Consider the following 22,871-nt stretch of genomic DNA (forward strand, 5'->3'; position numbering starts at 1 on the left):
TTATCAAGAGAGGTTCAGGAAAATTTATATTATGAAAATCATGAAAGACTTTGCTTTACAAAATATGGAAAGGAAAACTTCATCCACAAATTGTTTGTGCAGTATTTGAAATAAAAAGGGAACAAAGTAAATGCCTTCTTTCTCAGAGAGATCATGTTTTTCTTTTTTCTATTAAACTGTAATGCACAGTGTCCACAACAACAACAACAACAACAACAATAATAATAATAATAATAATAATAACAGCAACAATAACATGAGGTTACATGAGAGACTGATACTGCAGTATACGGTAAATCTGAACTCCTGTTTGTAAATAGTCTCAGAGCAAAGTAGAATTAATATACAGTGAAACCTCTTTATAATGTTCCCACATATAATGTTTTCTTCTATGTTATGTCCGTTTTTTTTGGTCCCGACTAAAAGCCCATATAAACAATGTTAAATTTTCCTCTTTACTGCGTTTCTTCTACATTACAATTTCCTCCATGTAACGCTCATATTTTTGGAACCTTGGTCAATTATTTACCTCATTATAACATTTAAGTGACTGGATGTAGACACATCATTTCCGTTCTGTGGATTCACAGTTTGCACCGGCTCGGAAAGCCCGCTCTCAGCGTGATTCATATGTCAGCGGCAGAGCCCGGTCATGTGACATGTGAGGCACATTCTGCTTGCGATCTTTTTGGCGCCATTTCAGTCGATGCTTTGTATTCATAGCATGTTGTGTGAGCTGAGCAGCAAATGGTTCGTGTGTCTAGTGAGAGTGTGTCTTCGATCTAATGATAAACAGGAAGCCAGCAGAGCTCACAACTGAAGCTGAATATTTTACAGGCAATGAATTTAATTATGTACCCATGGAGGGAAGTCAGTGCTTAAACTATTAAAAACTGTTTCACAAAAGCGGGATTCTGTGAGAATGAGATGGCAGCTCCTGTGGAATATGTTGCAAGTGATTTGCAAGAGTTTCAGGAATTAATAGGCAGTGATTCTGTCACTTTTGAGGACTTTGTGGCTGTGGATGATAACGTAGTAACCACAGGATAACAAAGTATTGAAGAGCTGAATGCAGAGAGAAGCTTGGAGAATAGTAGTGGTAGTGAAAGTGACAGTGACAGTAACAAGGAAGATGACTCTGTGCCCTCACATACTAAGGCAGCTGAAGCCTTTCAAACATTCAGGAGATATATGATGGCCCATAGACTTGAGGACAGAACAGTAGTTCAACGTGCTCATTTGGAGCAAGAAATGATTGCCATAGAGTCTAGGAGAAATAGAAAACAAACATGCTTGCTTGAATATTTAAAAAAATCATAGGTATGTGATTTTCAGATTGCATAGGTTCCTAGCGTTTTGTGCAAATTTAAATTCTGTTTCATAATTTAATTATTAAAGTAATTTTTCTGTAACTAATTTTTTTAATCTGTACCATTTACTGTGTTTTTATGTAATATGTTCAGTATGTCATAAACAAAATTTGGCTCGTATTTTATAATTGGGTCAACTGAAGAATGGGATACCACCAGTCAGCTTTGGACAATAATGTCAATCCTTAAGAATCTGTTATAACTTTTTACAGTACAAACTGATCCATTTACTTTCACCCATCCACCTACTGGGCCCCATGTTTTAATTACAAAAAGCTAATCATTTGATACATTTGCAATGAATATCATATTACAGTGTTGTGAAAATTTAAAATGTCATCTATGGCACCATTTGTCAAAGCTGATTAGTGGTATCCCAATCTTCAGTAATGCCCTATAATTATTATTTGGAAGCATTCCTCTTTATAGGGTTTTCCTTTATATAGTGTTCAGAATTTGTGGTTCCTTGAAAAATGTTCCACTGTATTCCCAACCATATGATGTCTTTTTTCAAAATTGAAAGAACAAAAGTGTTTCCAAGAAGCATAACATATAAATCTGGGACGATGTTTATGACTTTTAATACTAATTAATTTCTTTTTGTAGAACAACACAACACTGACTCCCTAATACAATGTCCCACACTATTAATGAATGGAAAATCCAGTGTGGAATAACGACAATATTGTGAAAAGGATAGTTGCTCCTCACCATATAGCACAGATGTTTAAAAAACAGGGCTTCCTCAGAATAGATAGCACGCATGCATGTGGCGCGTGCGCGCCCACACACACACACACACACACACACACACACACACACACACACACACACACACAGAGAGAGAGAGAGAGAGAGAGAGAGAGAGAGAGAGAGAGAGAGTGTCTCTGACTGTCGAGGCCAGAGTTACGCTCTTCCCACACTACTGGTATACACATAAGCTTAATGGTTTAACTGAAAGCTACATCTCCAAGTTTGCTTACCCCCTCCCTTTCCCCCCTCCACTGTCTCATCACTAACAGAAGTAGTTGGTCTGCCAATATAACTAGGTTTACTGACTTAGGGAAATAAAGAAATTTCTTGTAATCTTTAAACTGTATGTTCAGGCTCAGGTACAAAATCTAATCCCACTTGTGTGATCTGAGACTCAATATGTAATTCGAAATAATTGATGTTCCTGACAACTGTTGCTGTTTATGTCAATTGTTTGCAATTTATGCAAACTGGAAGACAGGCAGCTGTTCAGTAACAAGGAGTCTGGTGAGTGACTCGAGCTTGCAAATATTTCACTTTTCACACTGATACAACATGTTAAGCCCAAATGGGGCAAGTTTACTTGCCATAGTGTTCCTCAAGTGTTGCAGGCCCACTGGACCTTCGGTTGGAAGACTTCCCAGATTTCCTGCTGCCACCACTGCTGCTGCCCAATCCTCTGCTGCCATCGTCACTACCACTGTCGCCAGCTCCTCCATCACTTCCATCACTTACCACAGTTTCAGGAGTCAACATTTCCATCTGTTCAGCACCCATTGCCTTCATATTCTCCACCATCTTCTCTCGAGCAGACAAGAAAGCACATGGGTCTGACAGTGCATTCATTAAATCTGAAACATGTACCACTCTTATGTTTTACTGAACATCTCCTTTAAAGATGTCAATTACAGTCCAGTAAATATCACATAAATGTGCTTTGTAAAATGTTTCGAAAAAGTTTCCACAGAAGTGCAGTTTTTCTAGTGTAATTTATATATGTTGGCTTTACAAATTGGTAGGAAACTGTCCACTAAAAATGTTTATCCCATTTTACCAGTGAAAGTGTCTCACATTTACAGAGGACATTTTTCAGTGTTTTTCAGGGGCTAGTATTGTGCCTGAATACACAAATTATATTCACATAATCAAAAAAAAAAAAAAAAAAAAAAAAAAAAAAAAAAAAAAAAAAAAAAAAAAAAAATAATGAGCAAATACTCATCTCTACTGATACATTCAAAAGGCATTAAAATCATTCCAAACATAAATATTATATTTGTTTCTCACTCATGTCATTTCATTCACATACTGGATACATATACCACATATATGTAGAAATAGGCTTTAAAAATAAATACATAGAAAACTGAGTATATGGTGAGCGTGACCAACAATATGATTTACATTATGTAAATCTGGGTATTAAATGCTGTTTTCCATTTAAATACCTAGGTGTAACTAACTCCAGATGGAAAAAGTGTAAAAGATAAGATTGGACAAGGGAAATGTGTTATTCAAGAATTAAACTCAATCCTTTGGAATAAAAAGATCACAGTTAAAAACAAACAGATTATATAGAAGACAAGTGTAGAAACCAAATGTACATATGGATTGTAAGTTTGAAAAATAAGAAAAAGAAAAAAAGATCAACTGGTATCCACAGAGATGGAGTACTGCAGACTAAGTACTGGAGTCTCAAGGGGAAAAAATAGATGTGGAAGGGGACATAAGGAAAGCTATGGATAGGATGAGGTTACTGCAATACGGCCATTTAGAATTAATGGATGATAAAATATGGTCAAGAAACGTATGGTCTTGGAAAAGGGAAAAAATGTGCAATGGTCTCATCATTTCAGGTCATGACTCACTAACAAACACATATTTTGTCTCCTACAAGGACTATGTTCTTTACGTGTTTGTGAGTGGCTGAGGAGACTAAACCTGGAATCACATTTTCCACTACAGTGAGGGCATGTCCTGTCCATGTCAACCTCAGGTTGCTTTGCATTGCTTGTCAACAGGTTGCTTTGCATTGCTTGTCATGACATTTTCCCTTTCTTCCTACAGTTTTGCTTCTCTGATCTTAATCAATTCCACTGTTGCTCAAAGTACTGTGAGCCACCATAACGGTCCAATGAAAAGCCAGACAATCAGAGCCAGCAATTTCACAATTGTCATTAACAATTTGACATCTTTTTTAAAAATAAGACTAGATCACCTTTGTATCATTTCATGTGTCGTCCTCCTTCTCACTGACCATTTTTGCGTTAATAATACATTATTTGTTTTGGCCAGCATATGGGTGATATTACCAGTCAATAAAAGTTTGTGTTTGGTGATGATATCCTCTGTACTGGTAGCGTTTGTTTTCTCCAGGGTACTGATATTAGCACTGAAAAAATTAGTTCTCAAGGAGCTTCAGATGCCATCTGTAGGTGACATAGGCCTCACTCCTATAAATGAGAAATGGTATAAGATGGTCTGATAAATAAAGAGCTTGGTCAGAGCGCTGACATCATGACTGTTGGAAACCGTATAGCACAAAACAGCCATAAGCTGTGCTAGTGCAACTTATCCTATACAGGATTTCAGTGCCTGTACTGCATTTGTGGACAGATGATTACCAAGGGGATGAAAGTGCTCAGCATTCTGCAAAATTTCATCAATCCTGATGTTAACATTAGTATGCCATTGTTTATGCCTCACTGAACACAAAGAATATTGCTTACAGGTTTCATGGTTAGTCATAATAATAGGTCATGTTTCAAACATTTAGATAACACTGCAATTTCATTGGAATTGCTCTTCCCCAACCCCTCTTTCCTAATAGTACTAGACCACAATATAGTGTCCTTACCAACCTTTGCATTGAAATCCCCTACAAGTATGATTTTACATGACGGGTATAATTATCTGTTAACATTGTGTCAACTTGATAATAAAATTTCTCCTTTTGATCATCAGTAGATGTAAGAGATGGAGGCTAGCTTGTAACTACAGAAATTTGCTGGTTGTGAGTTTAATGTGGCATTTCATAGCGTTACAATTATTCCAGAAGGAAGTTTGCCAAAGATATAAGAGTTAATTTTCATGGCAAAACGAACTTCATGCATACAAGGTATGTTTCTACCCTCTCCTTTCCTGAAGAAAGCATTCTTCCAGAGCTAACTGTGATCAGCCCCTCTAGTTACACTTGGGGCCGCAATGTCAATGTTAAATCTTCCCAACTCATGAGTGTAATTGCTGTTCATTTTTCTATTTGATGGGTATCATTATCCAACAGAATATGGATGTTACAGATTGTCAAGTTTAAATTTATTGGTTTATTTTGTTCTCGCGTGGTGTGTCCTCTAAAAATGGTATCCAGTATGATTATTTTAGGTTGACTACATTTTAAGCATCTTTTTTTGTCCCTTCCCCATTCAGGGTAACCAGAGTGGATCCTAGATGGGATTTCTCCCTCCTCAGTGTAAATACAGACTGTTCTTCAGCCTGATTAGGTCAACCACCTACAAGATTGGTGATATATCAAGAAATATAGGGACTTGTGGACTCTCCATGAGGGGGGATTGGCATGGTTATAAACTACACAGATTGAAAATCAAGAAACAGCATTAGCTGTAAACAACTCATAAATCATTTGCAAGTAAAATATCAAAAGTCTTTGTTAAACTACATTTTTGAGCCTTATTGTTCAGATAGTAATTTACATGTAACTGATGTTAAAAATATAAATATTTTGCTTATAAACATTTTCTTTAAGGAAATATTCATAATAGTCACAACAACAACATGTACTTGAAAACTTGACCATTAGCTAACTGCATGGACTTATGTTCCTTACTTAAAAGTCTCATTCTCTTCTTCCAACAGAATCTATTGTCTTCTCTGAAGCTTATGTAATTTAAGAAAAATCTTTATTTAAAATTTTTGTGGTCATAAGAATGGCAGAACTTGAAATGTAATCCTAAAAAAAAATAAAAAAGATGTTGATATTATCATGGAGCCCTGGATTTTCGGTATTCGAAAAAATATACTGCAATAATATCTTACATAGTGAAGATTATAAACAGAAGATTTAAGTTTCTAGAAATTTCATAGTGACCTGTGCTAGAACATGAGGAGAAAATTTCACACCAAAAAATCTACTTGGGGAACGTTTAATATTAACACACATTAAGAAAATACAAAGTATGCCCAGAATGTCAGTTTCATTTGTATTTCCTTCTGTGGTAGTGCTATAATCACAGTTTGGTTGCTTTGAGTCAAGGAAGAGGAGATGACACCGTCTGAAATTATCTGTGTGTTGTTTAGGCTGGATAGTGTGTGTTTAAAGAATGAAGTTGATTGAAAATCCCACAACTTGTGAGGTTATATTTGAAATTTGTATTCTGAATATGAAAAACACTAAACCAATCGACTTTCATCAACAGATTTGCAAGAATCCTGGGGAAAATGTGATGAGTGGCTCAATGGTAGCACATCTTGACATCTCAAAATGACATGTACGTGACATTCTACTGGTGCATTTTTTACTGTGAGGTGAAAAAATCAGTGCAAATATTTACTGTGAGATGCTTATGAAACAGCATCATGCAATACAGAACAAGCACTGCAGGAAGATCACAAGCAGTATTGTTTTGATTCATGACTGTACTCAACATCATGCTACAAATGAGACATGACAACTCTTGCCAGATTGTGACCAGAACCAATCTGACCATTCTTTGCACAGCCCTGACCTTGCCCCTAGTGACTTCTATCTTTTTTTGCACCTGAAAACATTTCTTGATGATTGAAAAGTCAACAACAATGACAACATTTGAAAACATGGTACCACGTGATTGAAAACACAGGCGGTAATGTTCTATGAGGAAGGCACACAAAACTTTTGTCATACTGTGACAAATGCCTGAAAATGGTGGAAGCTATGAAGAAAGATAGTTTGCGTTTTCTATTTTTTTTCTCAATATGTAGTGCTTCTGTATTTGTACTCATTCTGTTATTATTACTAAATAAAATGTACCTTCCAAATACATCTTTTATAATCAATAGCCAAATTAAATAACTTCATGACCTAATGTGATTTTTTTTAAATCAAAGATCTACTGCAAACACTTGCTCTGTATACAATCAATTGCTTCAGGAGGAAGATGGTTTGTTCATCATAACTTGACTCTCATATAATAAAAGTTGGTTCTGTTGTTACATAACAGATACTTTCGCCTACAAGATAAAATTGCTCAAAAATATCTGCTGTTTTCATATAAACCATTTACATATATACACTTTATCAATTATCCTTCTGTGATTCAGGTTTACAAATATGGGTTCTCTTATATAAATTATCCCCAGCATTACTAACATTTACTGGAAGTAAGAACCATCTCTTATTTGTGAGTGCATGACAGGTTTTGTGGTGAGTAACTCCCATGAACTAATCCAGAAAAGGCTGAAATGAGAGCACTGCTCAGCCAACTTTATAAAAACTTTCTTTGAAAGCATTCTAAAGAAACTGATGTTATTAATTAATTAAAACATTTATATACAAGCACTGAAATAGAACTCCAAATTTGTGGTCTATGATACAGACACTTCATAGTGACTCATGCCAAGAGTGGATAAGCATTGTCCTGCTGAAGAATGACATACAATAGTGCTTTATGGGAGGTAACACACAAGGATGCAGAAGATTTGTGATGTAGCACTGTGCTCTCTCGGAGTTCCTTCAATCACTACCAGCCATGACCTGAAGTCATACCCAATAGCTGTCCTCACCAAGATGCAAGGTAAGAATAACATCACTGTGCCTCTCCAAAACATTGAAAGAATGGGACTTCTCTCCATCTCGCTACCATACTCACCGACAATGGTCATCTGGAGCAATGCAGAACAACAATTTACTGTCGGGCACAATGTGACAACATTCATCAACAGACTATGCTTCCCAGAGATGTAGAGGGGTTAGGACATGCTTGGTGCATGATATGGCGACTCTTATGGTGGTAAGAAATGGAGGAACAGAACCTTGACAATCAGTATGCCTCCTCTCATGTTCCCATGCAGTCCAATATCAGGTCACAGTCATATCTAAATGCCCCACAAAGCTGGATAATTGCACAATTTGGTCATCTGAGCAAATGGAGACCCACAATGTGGCCTTTTCAACTCTGGCAATTGCTAATAGTGCCATCTCACAAGAGTACATGACACCTCTGTATGCTACACAGTGCTCACTCAGCATATGACACTGTTTCTGTCCCTTGTTAAACTAACAAGCATTAGACATAAACAAAACTAGGCATATAATCAGTAGGGTGAAGAGGACAAAAGTTTCAGATTATTTGATTCTAACAAGTAGTATAGCGGCAGCACATACAACACATGTTGAAGTGAAGCAATAAATTTTTGTTTTGTGATAAATGATAGCAAATAAACATCATGCAAAGTTTTTGTTTGTTTTCCTGCTATTTCAAATAAACTTAGCTATATGAAGCTGCGAGTTTGCAACCCTGGACAAAATAAATCAAGAAAGTGTTACTACATACAATCTACTGATGGGGCTCGCCTTTTATGGCAAAATAATGAAACATATCTAGATATCTACTGTACCTTCAAAGTGCTCAGGCACATATATTTTGAGTTCTATGTAGCAGAACAGCATGGGCAGTGACATGGGGAAGTTGGCCTCTGTCCGGAGGGAGATGTGCCGGTAGCCAGCCTGCAGCCCATCCAGAGGCAAAATGCGCTGCCCCAGAAGCTTCCCTTTCTCACTGTACACAGCAAACCTCAACATCGCAAGCTCAGGCAGCACAACCTGTAGAGTGTCTTGTGAGTAAATTCTGATGTTACATAAAAATGTATGTTAAATAACTAAATGTAAATGATACAACTCATCCTTACCCTTTGAATGAGCTGCAGCATAATGAGCTACATTTTTGGTTAAACATAATCACACTAGATAAAAAATTAGTTACCCCAGGAGACATCATAGTTATAACTTTTAACACACCTCTAAGCTTGATAATGTCCTTAATTCAGGGAGAAAGAGTGTGCAAAAGGTTCTTCAAGTATGTTGTACCCAGTTGAAACTAGTCATCGAAAATTGATTCCCTTAGAGCTATAACAATGCAAGTATGTTGACTGCTATGTTTTACCTGCAGTTCAAATGGTCCCAAACATTTTCCACTGTATCAAGGTTAGTAATTTAATAGGTCAATTGAGAAATGATAGGGTTTCAGAGTGCTCATCAAACCAGAAATGTAAGCATACAGTCCTGTTATGATAGTTCTTATCATTTTGGGAGATAGGAGTGTCCAGTGTATACTCACCATGAAGATGTAGTAGAAATGGGAACACTTTGTCACTGAGAATGTTCCAATAAACATCCTGATAGATATTCACAGTAACCTCAATTAGTGAACCAAGGTTATGAAATGAAAAACACCACATAACCACTTCTGGCCTGAACTGCACCCACCACACACTGCAGGTTAAGCACCTCACTGGGCTATGCACTCAGTGCCTCACAACATCTGATAAGAGGCAAAATCACAGCTCTTTGGGACCATACTGCATGCCTCCAGTCAGCTACTGAAGAGTTTCTGTGTTGTTTGACCAACAGAATATGTGCTGCTTTATGTGCTGCTGTGAGCAATGGGCTTTTGCTACATACCCAATTCAAAATGCTCACTGGATGTATTTCAAAAATGGTTCAAATGGCTCTGAGCACTATGGGACTTAACTTCTGAGGTCATCAGTCCCCTAGAACTTAGAACTACTTAAACATAACTAACCTAAGGACATCACACACATCCATGCCCGAGGCAGGATTCGAACCTGCGACCGTAACGGTCGCTCGGTTCCCGACTGCAGCGCCTAGAACCGCTCGGCCACCCCGGCCGGCGGATGTATTTCCTTTCACAATATTTACTCAGAAACTTCTTGAAATTGACCTGCAGTTCCTCACAGTGGCAATTCCTGTCAGATTTGAAACAGATTGTCATTGAAAAGGCATGAACTTTTCTCCTGTCCTTCTTAAGATATTTTTGCAACCACTATTCTTACGCCAAGTTGCATGGCCTTCCATGCAGACAGATTGTCAGTTTACCTTTATAAAGCAACAAATTGGGCAACTACATTCAAGGTGTGGCCATGGGCATGTCCAAACATGCTAGCTCCTTTCTGTTATGCTATGACATCTCCATGTTGACCCATCTCATTGAGTGGATTGCATACACCTGGCTGGCACATACTCGCCACTTCACTACCATGACCTACATCAACACTGACATTCATGTGACTACCTGGTATGAGTTCTACACTACCAGCAGTGATCCAAAGTGACCAATGTGTCTATCAAGGGGAGTGACCAATATTTTGTCTGATAAGCTTATTTAAAATTGTATTTCTATGATCAAGTGAATTTGTGAGTTGTGAAATGATAAGCATATTAAAACAAACAAACACCTTCAGTGTGATTCATTCCCAACATGCTGTGTAACCAACAATCTGTTTCCATACTGCAAAAGTTAAAAGGAAGGAAGATTAGTGTTTAATATCCCATCAAGAACGAGGACATTACGGACAGAGCACAAGCTCAGAAAAGGTGGGATAGGGGAGGAAATCAATCGTGCCCTTTCAAAGAAAACATCCAAGCATTTGCCTTGCCAAGAAATCACAGAAAATGTAAATAAGGATGGCTGGATAGAAATCTGAACCACAGTCCTCCTGGATGCGAGTCCAGATGTCAAACGTAAGGTGAATGTTTCTCATCATGGTTAGGGGAATTTAATTTGATGTACAACTGAAGTTCCATTTTGCCCAACAGATTCAGAGTCATTGTAACTGGTGCTTTTGGCAGACAAGTCTTGCAAATCCATATAACTGTAATTTTATGTATATCTAAAAACAAAGATGATGTGACTTACCAAATGAAAGTGCTGGCAGGTCGACAGACACACAAACAAACACAAACATACACACAAAATTCAAGCTTTCGCAACAAACTGTTGCCTCATCAGGAAAGAGGGAAGGAGAGGGAAAGACGAAAGGATGTGGGTTTTAAGGGAGAGAGTAAGGAGTCATTCCAATCCCGGGAGCGGAAAGACTTACCTTAGGGGGAAAAAAGGACGGGTATATACTCACACACACACACACACACACACACACATACCCATCCACACATATACAGACACAAGCAGACATATTTAAAGACCAAAATATATGTCTGCTTGTGTCTGTATATGTGTGGATGGATATGTGTGTGTGTGCGAGTGTATACCCGTCCTTTTTTCCCCCTAAGGTAAGTCTTTCCGCTCCCGGGATTGGAATGACTCCTTACCCTCTCCCTTAAAACCCACATCCTTTCGTCTTTCCCTCTCCTTCCCTCTTTCCTTATGAGGCAACAGTTTGTTGCGAAAGCTTGAATTTTGTGTGTATGTTTGTGTTTGTTTGTGTGTCTGTCGACCTGCCAGCACTTTCATTTGGTAAGTCACATCATCTTTGTTTTTAGATATATTTTTCCTACGTGGAATGTTTCCCTCTATTATAATCATGTAATTTTATGTAGGTACACGAAAGGTTCAATCCTTGACATTGTTGTTTTGTCCCCAAAATTTCTGTAAACATCTGAATTCATTTTCCCATTGATAAAGGTGTGAACATGCTGGATAACTAAATGTTAAACTTGGAGAAGTCAGTCTTGAAAATGTAAAACAATTTCGTTATCCCAGAAGCAGAATAGACAAAGAAGGAAGATGAAAGGATGGCACTGTAGAAAGGTTTGTGATAGGTAAAAAGTGCTTTCCTCAAAAAGAAATAGCTGCAAATATTCAAAAATAGAAAGCTAGAGTCTACAAAAAGACTCACTATAAGCTGTGTTTGCAGCACAGCCATGTATGGAAGGGAAACAAGGACAACGCGAAACAAAAAAATGTAACAATTAAAAGTATTTGAAATGGGGCATTATAGAGACTGTTGAGCAACATTTTGTCAGATTGAGTAAGAAGAAAAAGGTGTCCCATAATCAGCCAACAAGAAGAAATTCCTAATAAAGAATTCAGTGAATCAAAGAGATTGCATGTTTGAGCACATATTAAGATGCATACCTGAAGGAATGGTGGAAGGAAAGAACTGCCCAGGCAGGCCTGAAGGTGAGTATAGTGGGTCCCTGCCAATAATTATCGTGATGCATTTTCTGAGGTGGTCTGGCAAGTATATGCATATTTTGCTTCCACCATGTAAAGATGGAATCAGCCAAGAAAACATCATTGATTGGATTTTGTCTGATACACAGCACTAACAGAAAGATTCAATTTGTTTCTCATTGCAAATAAAATGTTTGTAAAGTGGAATTTTATGTGCAGTCAGTAATGTTATGACACACTAGCCTAGTGTCATACTCAGTTTAACACTGCGTATTAACAGGCTGAAGACATTGACATCTTCACCTATATTCTACAAACAACCGTTCAGCACTTTGCTAACAGACACAGAACATTACAGCCCAGCACATGAGGTGATAATAGTAGGGCAAAGAAGACATGGTGAACAAATTATTAAGGTATCTTATGACAGTTTTTGTCTACACAATACTAATTCAGCCTGATACAGTTATCACTTTCAAGAAATTTTTGTGAAGCAAACCACCAGGGTACTTCACATTGTATTATGTATTTGGGTTTCTTCCTATTACATTCACACATGGAGCATGGGAATAATTATTCCTTAAAACCTCTTTGAATTAGCCCAATTTCATCTTTTTGGTCCCTCCAAGAGTTATTGCCCACTACAGAATTCCTTAGTTAGTACTGTTCCTTGAAACATTGTAAAGAGGTTTTTGTGGAAAAGTTGGCGTATATCTTCAACTTTTACCCAGTTCTGGTTTTTCAGAATAACTGCCATGGTCTCCCAAGAGTCACATAAACATGAGAGCATTTGCAATGGCCTTCTTTGCATTTGTTTAGTGTCTGTCCAAGGCCTTAGCTGGTATGGGTTCCATATACTTGAGCAATATTCTACGATGTGTCACACAAGTGTTTTGTAAGAAATCTCATTTGCATATATTGAATTTTCCTAGTCTGCCACCAATAAACCAAAATCTGTCAGTTGCTTTACTTATGTCTGAATCTATGTGATCCCCACAAACAGTTACATGCAGTCATAGGGTACTTTATTTATTTAGTGAAGTACACAGTTTTACATTTATGAGTTATTGCCATCCTCCCACCACTTTGAATTTTTATCAAGATTTGACTGAATATTTGTGAAGCTTTTCTATCCAGATGGTACTGCTCCATCAGCAAAAAATTCTGAGGTTACATTGTCTGCCAGCTGATTTGCATGCAACAAAGATATCAATACACTTCTCTGGGGAATGCCTCAAGTTACTTCTACATCTTTTGATGACTCTCTGCTCAAGGTAGCATGCTGCACCCTCCCTACCAAGAAATATTCATTCCAATCACATGAGTGAGGTTGTTCAGTTATCAGCACACTAGACTCCCTTTTGAGAGGATTATGCTTCAAATTGGCGTCGGCCCATCCAGATTTAGATTTTCCTGCAGTTTCCCTATATTGCTCCATGCAAATGCCAGGATGGTTCCTTTGAAATGGCATGGCTGATTTCCTTCCACATCCTTGAAATAATCTGAGCTTGTGCTCCATCTCTAATGACCTCAATGTATATACTTAGAAGGAGAGACAGCATTGGTCGTATTTTTTTGTTTTATTAACCGCAAAATCGATTTTCGGTCACTTAGTGACCATCCTCAGTGCTAGAAGTTAAAATTTTTTTTCACATTACAATCAGAGAGTATAAAACAGAAAATCACAACAACATCTGCATATGAACATAACAGTTGGTAGGAACATACCTGTAATATACAATTTAAATTGGTAAGCAGTGGTGTTAACAAGCTTAGAGCGATCACAGAAACTAAGGCCGCTGTTTACATGCACTTGTTCAGCAGACCTCGGTGTGACAGGGCTTGGCACGCCCTCTATGTGTCATGTGTCACGTGAAGACTTAATATTACTGGTTTTGCGAGATATTAACACTAAATAACTCTTGTGCATTTGTGAATCATGAAGTAATTCAAATTTAAAATGTACGTAAAACACATAGCAGACGAAGGGGGAAGGAAACATCTAAAATACATTGGCGTATTGTTTTTAAGAAACAAACTTATAAAACATAAAACAGATCGATGATAAGTTGTCAGAGTTCAGGACAGGTAAAAGAGCAAAAGACAATGAAAAAGAATAATATATGAAAAACATGAAATGAGGTATAACACAGGTTTTTAAAAAACATAATACCCACCATCTGGCGTGGGAAGTTAGAAGTACAACGTTTGTGATTTACGTAAAACGTTACGTTAAGACTAAGGAGTCAAATATATAAAAATAGTAATAGTACAAAACTGCCATTACGTAATAATTAAAATGCTGTGAAACACAATGTTCATTACAAGAAAGTTTGTAGGTGTGGATGAACAATTTTGTTATCATATTTAACCGACATGCTGATGTACGTCTCGTTTGTCCCTTTGGACAAGCTAGCAGTGTTATAACAGTGGTTATAGGCTTCCGCATAAGCATTGGGTCAGAACCCATACATACATGACATCAAATATACACGGTTGCTTACTGTAAAACATAGCACCCACCATTTGGCGTGGGAAGTTAGAAGTATATCGTTCTTGATTTACGTGAATATTACGTTAATACTGAGAAGTCAAATATATAGAAATAGTAATAGTATGAAAATGCCACTAAGTACCTCAACGTAAATGGGATATTAAATACTAATCTTCCTGCTTTCTTCTATCCAATCACAAATTTTATTTTATGTCAATTACAACTGTACATTTGTTGATAAGTGTCAATGTGGTAGTGAGCCGAATGCTTTTCTCTCAAGTCAAGAAATACTGCATCTACCTCACTGTTGTGATCCATGGCTTTCAGGATGTAATGTGAGAAAGATGTGAGTTGGGTTTCCCATAACCAATATTTGTGGAATAAATGCTGGTTGGTAGGAGGAGATTATTACATTTGACATAATCAGGACTCCAGCAACAACTTAGCAGCACTGCTGCTTGGCAGTACTTACAGCAGATACACAGAATATTACATGTCAGCACATGAAGTGGTGAAAGTAGGGCGAAGAAGACATAATGAACAAACATTTATATATCTGTGGCATCTTTTGTTGTTATCTACTGACTGAGGAAACCCATGTTCCCACAATAATAAACCAGCCAGGTATAATTATCACTTTCAAGACATTTTTGAGGGACAGCTAGAAAATGAGTAGCGTACTCAGCAGCATTAGTATTGTCGTTAGATGGGCGCACCACTCAATAACAATGAAGGGTGTTATGAGATGGGTAAACATTTGTTCATCATGTACTCTTCCCCCTACTTTTCCCATCTTGTGTGCTGAGCCGTGTCACATTGTCTGCAATATATACCACCACACAGCAGCACTACATAGTCACCACATAGCACTGATTACTCTTTTTGTTTCTATTAATGCATATTGTTACACCAAATGTTGCTCTATACTAATTTGGGGTTACTTTATTGTACAAACAATAAAATATTACTTTTTTAAAAAACTGTCTATTCATCTACATAGTGCAGAAATGAAAACACAAATATCTGCCAAAGCATAAAAGAAACACCTCACACATGGTATATGCAGTTCATTGATGATGTTTGATGCAGCTTAGTCGGCTGTTTGATGCAGCTGGCAATTGACAGAAATGCTCAAATCAGCCTCAGGGTTGATGAACAAAACAACAACAGACCTTGTCAAAACCAGGAAAAACAGCTCTAGTCATCTTAGTACCCCTGGTGAACTTCACTCTTGCCACAACTCACTAGACCAAACACTATCTACCAATTGACAATCCACAGTAACCATGCCCAGCAACTAGGTGTAGTGCCCCCCAGATTTTTTGCACATCACAGTCATGTTGTGCAAAGTGGGACTAAGCATTTTCAGTTCTTTGACAAGATGCCTGAACCTGTACCATCTTCTGACACATTGCGTCCTCTCAAATGCTTGATTATTTCAGAGTTATGATACATTTGTGCATCCTGTGAATATCTCATGTGTGCCCCTCAGTGAAACATGTTGGGACACTAGCTGGTTTTGTTGTTTGTTAATGAGCTAGCACATAATTTAACATGAACATCAGACATTAAATAGGTGACACAGTCATCTATAATCAAAAATTGTCTGAACAAATATCCAGTCAGATTGTTATAAGATTTCACAATGATGCAAAGGTGGGAAACCCATTTTAAATGTTCAGAAATGTAAAGCTCTACATTTCACAAAATGGGAAAGGGTAGTATCTTCTGAGTTCAATATAGATGTCACAACTGGACTCAATCAACTCATACAGTGTGTAACAATTTGTGGAGATATGAAATAGAATGATCACATAGGCTAAGTTGTAGGTAGAGCAAGTAGCACACTTCAGGTCACTGTTGGAATATCTTAGAAATTCAATCTGTTTACAAAGGAGTTTGCTTACAAAACACTTGTTTGACCATGCTAGAGTATTGCAAAAGCGTGTTTGACCCAAACCAAATAGGACTAACAGTGCTACTGAATATGTACAAAGAACAGCAGCATAAACGGTTCCATATTTGTTTCAGGTATAAATTTGAATTTAGACACCACATAGCCTGTGATAGCCTACTTACAAACTTCCTGACAGATTAAAACTGTGTGCCAGACTGAATTCTTTGCCTTTTGTGGGCATGTGATTTACCAATGGATCTATCCAAGCAGGACTCATGAACCATCCACACAGTTTCAGCGGGTAAGGTCCCAGATTTGAGCCTCAACATCTATACACAGTTTTAATCTGCCAGGGCGTTTCAAATCAGTGAACACTCCACTGTAATGTGAAAATTTATTCAGGGAACAATCTCTACAAATTTTCACAAACTAATGTAAAATTAGTGAGCTATGCTTATAGTATAACCCCTTACATATCCTTCCCATACTGGCCACGTAGAGAAGATTTGACTAATTACAGCAAACACACATGCTTTCAAGCAGACATTTCTTCTACAGTCCATACAAAAATAGAAGAAATGCTGATAAATAGTACAGTGAAAAATAACCTTGCCATGCACTTTCCTTAATTTAGTAAGCATCTCAGACAGAGGTCAGCTGTATTAATTTGTGCTCATTTTTAAGGAAGGGAGAAGAAAGGCTAGGTGTTCCGTAATGTCATTAGGAAGTCATAAGAGGCAGATCAGTAAGTGAGATAGAAAGAGGGTGGGGAAGGTTACTGGTCATATCCAAGTATTCCTCATAACTGATTCAGGAGACACTGAAAACTGGTATGTGGATAGCCAAGCAGGGATTTGAACCCCTTATCTTCAGAATGCACATCCAATGCCTTAACCACTGCCCCAACTCAGTCAGCCTCATTTCTAAGCCAACCTAGTACTTCCCTGGACTGAAACTGTCTGGAACTGATAAAAGTTGCTACCATAGTATTGAGCTCCTTGTGTCAAATTATCAGAAAATGATACACACTGGAGAATCCATAACTGTAGCATTTTTTGGTGATTGGTGTGAAATGTCCTTTTGAAGTTAGTAAAATACCTGTGTCTGGAAGTTTTTTGTCACAAGCTTCAGACTAAGAACTAATAATTCTTGTGTTGCATCAGCAGTAGTTTTCTTTCCTTGGAAGCCAAACTTTTAGATTAATGTCACTTGGTTGTTGTTTTCCTCTACCAGTGTTCCTATTAATGATTTGCCACATGCATTTGCTTTTATTTTATGATTGCTTGAGGAGGTTATCATTTGTAGCTTTTTGGGTGCACTAGCTAAATTCATAAATACCTTTTTATTTCCTTTTACCAACACTAAAATAATAGCTTCACATTGTAATGGTGCACCCTCCTCTGACATTACCTTTTTTTATAGAAATATTTGATACCATTTATACTATCAATTCTTGTTTAGGTGAACATTATCTCAGTTAACTAAAAGAATTTCATATGATTCTGTATATAATGTATTATATTTCAGGCTAAAACGTATAAAAAGAAATTAGTGTGTTACAACCAATATGTACTAACAGTTAAAATTACTCTTCTTTAAAAATATTTGGAATTACGGCTTATCTGGCATACTTGAAAGTCATATTATTAATTGCACAATCATATACAGATACAAGCAGGTGTCTGTATATGTGTGGATGGACATGTGTGTGTGTGCGAGTGTATACCCGTCCTTTTTTCTCCCTAAGGTAAGCCTTTCCGCTCCCGGGATTGGAATGACTCCTTACTCTCTCCCTTAAAACCCACATACTTTCGTCTTTCCCTCTCCTTCTCTCTTTCCTGACAAAGCAACCGTTGGTTGTGAAAGCTTGAATTTTGTGTGTATGTTTGTGTTTGTTTGTGTGTCTATCGACCTGCCAGTGTTTTCGTTTGGTAAGTCACATCATCTTTGTTTTTAGATATATTTTTCCCACGTGGAATGTTTCCCTCTATTATATTCATATCAGTAAGAAAGTATGAAACACATGTGAGACAAAGCTGATGTATAAAGCAAATAAAACCCAGAGAGAACTAAATGAAAAAGTTAAAATTATTGACAAGTATGGGCCTACAAAAAATGGGGCATTTGAGATCCCATTAAAAAAGTTTGTTGGCACACACAACCAAAAAAGGAAGAGTCCCATTAAAAATGGGATGTCCGGTCACCATACTCTATATACTGCCAAATGAAGTACAAGTATAATCATCTAGTACTGTAACTCACCATATAGTGGAGATGCTGAATCGCGATAGGCACATAAAAAGATTCACACAATCAAAGCTTTCGGCCATTAAGGCCTTTGTCAGCAGTAGACACACGTATGCGGAAAGGAGAGAAATAAAAGAAATTAAAAGACTGGGTGTGGTGGTGAAATGATGGCTGTATAGTGCTGGAATGGGAACAGGGAGGAGGCTGGATGGGTGAGGACTGACTAATGAAGGTTGAGGCTAGGAGGGTTATAGGAACGTAGGATGTATTGCAGGGAAAGTTCCCACCTGCACAATTAAGAAAAGTGGTGTTGGTGGGAAGGCTCCATATGGCACAGGCTGTGAAGCAGTCATTGAGATGAGGGATATCATGTTTGGCAGCGTGTTCAGCAACAGTGTGGTCCACTTGTTTTTTGGCCACAGTTTGTCGGTGGCCGTTCATGCGGACAGACAGCTTGTTGGTTGTCATGCCTACATAGAATGCAGCACAGTGGTTGCAGCTTAGCTTGTGAATCACATGACTGGTTTCACAGGTAGCCCTGCCTTTGGTGGGATAGCTGATGTTAGTGACCGGAGGTCTCAGCATCTCCGCTATATGGTGAATAGCAACTTTCCTTCTCTCGTATTGTTACATTCCATCCTGGACTTTCCATCATCTAGTGTTGTAACTGCACTGGAGACACACAATAAGTAAAACTTCTTTTATTGCTACCGGTTCTATCTTGCAGTTTTGATGTTGTTCATGTTTTTATTTTCATTCCATTGTATCTGCGATACTATGAGTTCCGATAACTTTATGCATTAACAAAGAATGTTCTGAGATCGTAAGTGGGCCATCAGAGAAAATTTATCTGTTAGATCAAAGAATGTTATGTTTGCTGCTGTTTAAGGGTTTTCAACTTCAAATACAGCCATCCCAGTACACTTAAACTAATGTGCACAAGTTAAGCATAGTAGGGGGAGTCAGAAGAGAGAAAAGGTAACAGTCATTTTAAATAAGTGTTCAGATTTGCCAGGGTGTCTTAATTATGTTGTTTGTATTGGAAAGATGTGCTCCTTGTATAGAATAAGTACACAATTAAAAAAAGAAATAGTGTCTTGACATATGTGCAGCTCTGTTTTGGACAGAGAATAAGCTCATTTACAACATAATGGTGTGTGCCTTGGATCTTTATGGTACCACTATTATTTGCTATCTTTCTAATTCTGTTCATCGATGTTATCTGACAAACAACCGCAGTTAGTTAGCCTGCATATTGACTCCTTTTTCTCATTTTCCTACAATGTTCCAATTCAATCAATCTTTGATTGAAAACAAGAGCAGATAATTCAGTAGAATTATATCACAACTTCATGTAAGCACTAAATACGCTTTCACTCCAGAGTCTAAAGTATCAGAGCTAGTTGAACTAAATTTTTTAGCTCGTACATCATCTTCACCTCTGTTGACACTGCTCTCCACACCCAGCAAAATTCCTTCTAATATTTACTGGGCTGTATGTTGTAATCTTGTCCTCCCACACATCACCATCAAATTAAAAGTCTCTTCATTATTTTCAAAAGCTTTGAGAGGCGTCTTTACAATTTCCACTTCTATCACACCACAAATTACATTATTAGTGACGCAATCAAAAACACATCTGATTCCATCAGAGGCATGCCCACTACTCCCTACATTCTGTGGTACTCACAATATTCCAGAGAGTTTACAGAGTAAAAGAGTTTACAAATTTTCTTAACGAAAGAAAGATCTTCGTTAAACTTCATCATTATTTTGTAAATGAGTCAAGAAATAAATTTATTAATTATCATCAGATTGTGCAATTAATAATATGACTTTCAAGTATGCCAGATAAGCCGTAATTCCAAATATTTTTAAAGAAGAGTAATTTTAACTGTTAGTACATATTGGTTGTAACACACTAATTTCTTTTTATACGTTTTAGCCTGAAATATAATACATTATATACAGAATCATATGAAATTCTTTTAGTTAACTGAGATAATGTTCACCTAAACAAGAATTGATAGTATAAATGGTATCAAATATTTCTATAAAAAAAGGTAATGTCAGAGGAGGGTGCGCCATTACAATGTGAAGCTATTATTTTAGTGTTGGTAAAAGGAAATAAAAAGGTATTTATGAATTTAGCTAGTGCACCCAAAAAGCTACAAATGATAACCTCCTCAAGCAATCATAAAATAAAAGCAAATGCATGTGGCAAATCATTAATAGGAACACTGGTAGAGGAAAACAACAACCAAGTGACATTAATCTAAAAGTTTGGCTTCCAAGGAAAGAAAACTACTGCTGATGCAACACAAGAATTATTAGTTCTTAGTCTGAAGCTTGTGACAAAAAACTTCCAGACACAGGTATTTTACTAACTTCAAAAGGACATTTCACACGGTTAATCATAGCATATTGCTGCAAAAGATGTATTTCTATGCAATAATAGTAACCGCAGGTGACTGGTTTTAAAGCTATCTGAAAGATCGACATGAGTACGTTGAAGTAAATCAAATCAAGCCCTCAGGAACAGCCACCACTACAAATACTTCCACATAATCCATACATCAAGGCATTCCCCAAGGCAGCCTTAGGCCCCTTTTTGTTTTTACATTACATAAAAGATCTTCCACATAGCCCATCAGACACCAAAACCCTTCTGTTTGCCAATGACACCACTATTCTCATATCTGCTACAGAAGAGACTCTCCAGTTTGCTGTAGATATAACCACAGATCAATTAAACTCATTGCTTAAAGATAAGCCAATACATACTAGAAATATTACATGTCACTAAAAAAAGCATTAACAAACTTGACAGAACTATGGATTGCCACTATCGTGGCACAAGATCAAAAACCTCTTTACAACTAATTCCCCACTCAACAAACTTGTACTGTAATGGTGTTAAATGTACGAGAATAAAATTATACACTCACCAAGCAACATCAATAAAAGAAATTCAGAAATAAATTTAAAACGAGTGTAAAACCTCTCTTAATAAAACACTATTTTTGCACCACTTGGGAATTTTTGTACTCTGACTTGTCCTAATAAACAAAAGAATATTAAAAATTTCATCATTTCAGCCATTTTCATGCACATCTTATGCTATCTGTAGAAATAAAAGTAAAAAATGCTAATGTTTGAGTATATAAGTCACTGTTCATGCAGCCCATAAGAAAATAAGATAGTAAACTATACGAAGTTGTACCTATTAGAACCTGTGTTATAAAGGTAAAATGCCACTATCAGTATTATAATGTTGCTGACTGCTGTTTGTAAACAGCCTTTGGTAAAATTTTGTCAAAATTCTGTATAATATTCATGTTGTATCTGTTGTAATATGTATTTTTGTGCCGACAGCCCATGTAATGTCTATTTTTGTACTGAATTATTCCATACTAACTGTACAAGCTACCATACTTATTTGACCCATGGGACAAATAACAATAAATAAAATAGCTGTCGCATTGCAGCTAGTAAGTCTCCTTGGCCCTTGAGCTATAACAAGACAGGAGAGTGAAAGTACACATTGACAGTAGAGGTATGGAGAGAAAACTTTCCACTATCTTGCGCAGTGCTGGCAACTCTGGTGCGAGCTTCGTATTGATCTTTTCTGTTTGTTTTTTTTTTATGATAGAAATGATGCACAGAAGTAACAAGGTTTTGTGAAAGGTTGTTATAGACATTAATGTTCAAACACTGTGCTTATCTGTAGTGACAAATACAAATTACCTAAACAGTGTTAGATCTCATAGAATAACAGGAGCCAACCCATGACCAAATGTTTTCAATTGTAGAAAGATCTGGAGAACATAATTGCCAGGCAAACAGTCAAACACTCTCTGTATCAAGGAAGGTCAGAATAGCACAAGAACATGCATCTTTGTATTACCTTGCTGAAAAATAATGTCATGGAAATCATGAGGATAGGGCACAGCCACCGGCCTCAA

At 37.2% G+C, this 22,871-nt stretch overlaps 1 protein-coding gene across 1 annotated transcript in view; it reads right to left on the bottom strand.

Moving 5' to 3' along the window:
* LOC124621921 (1-phosphatidylinositol 4,5-bisphosphate phosphodiesterase-like) overlaps nucleotides 1-22,871 on the bottom strand; it is a 603,554-nt gene that overhangs the window by 124,498 nt on the left and 456,185 nt on the right. The window contains exons 17-18 of the mRNA XM_047147427.1: nucleotides 8,733-8,937; nucleotides 2,711-2,974 (exon numbers count right to left, since the gene is read on the bottom strand). Coding sequence (XP_047003383.1) covers nucleotides 2,711-2,974; nucleotides 8,733-8,937 — 469 coding nt within the window. The remainder of the gene's footprint in view (nucleotides 1-2,710; nucleotides 2,975-8,732; nucleotides 8,938-22,871) is intronic.

Source organism: Schistocerca americana, chromosome 7, assembly GCF_021461395.2.
Source record: "Schistocerca americana isolate TAMUIC-IGC-003095 chromosome 7, iqSchAmer2.1, whole genome shotgun sequence".
NCBI lineage: Eukaryota > Metazoa > Arthropoda > Insecta > Orthoptera > Acrididae > Schistocerca > Schistocerca americana.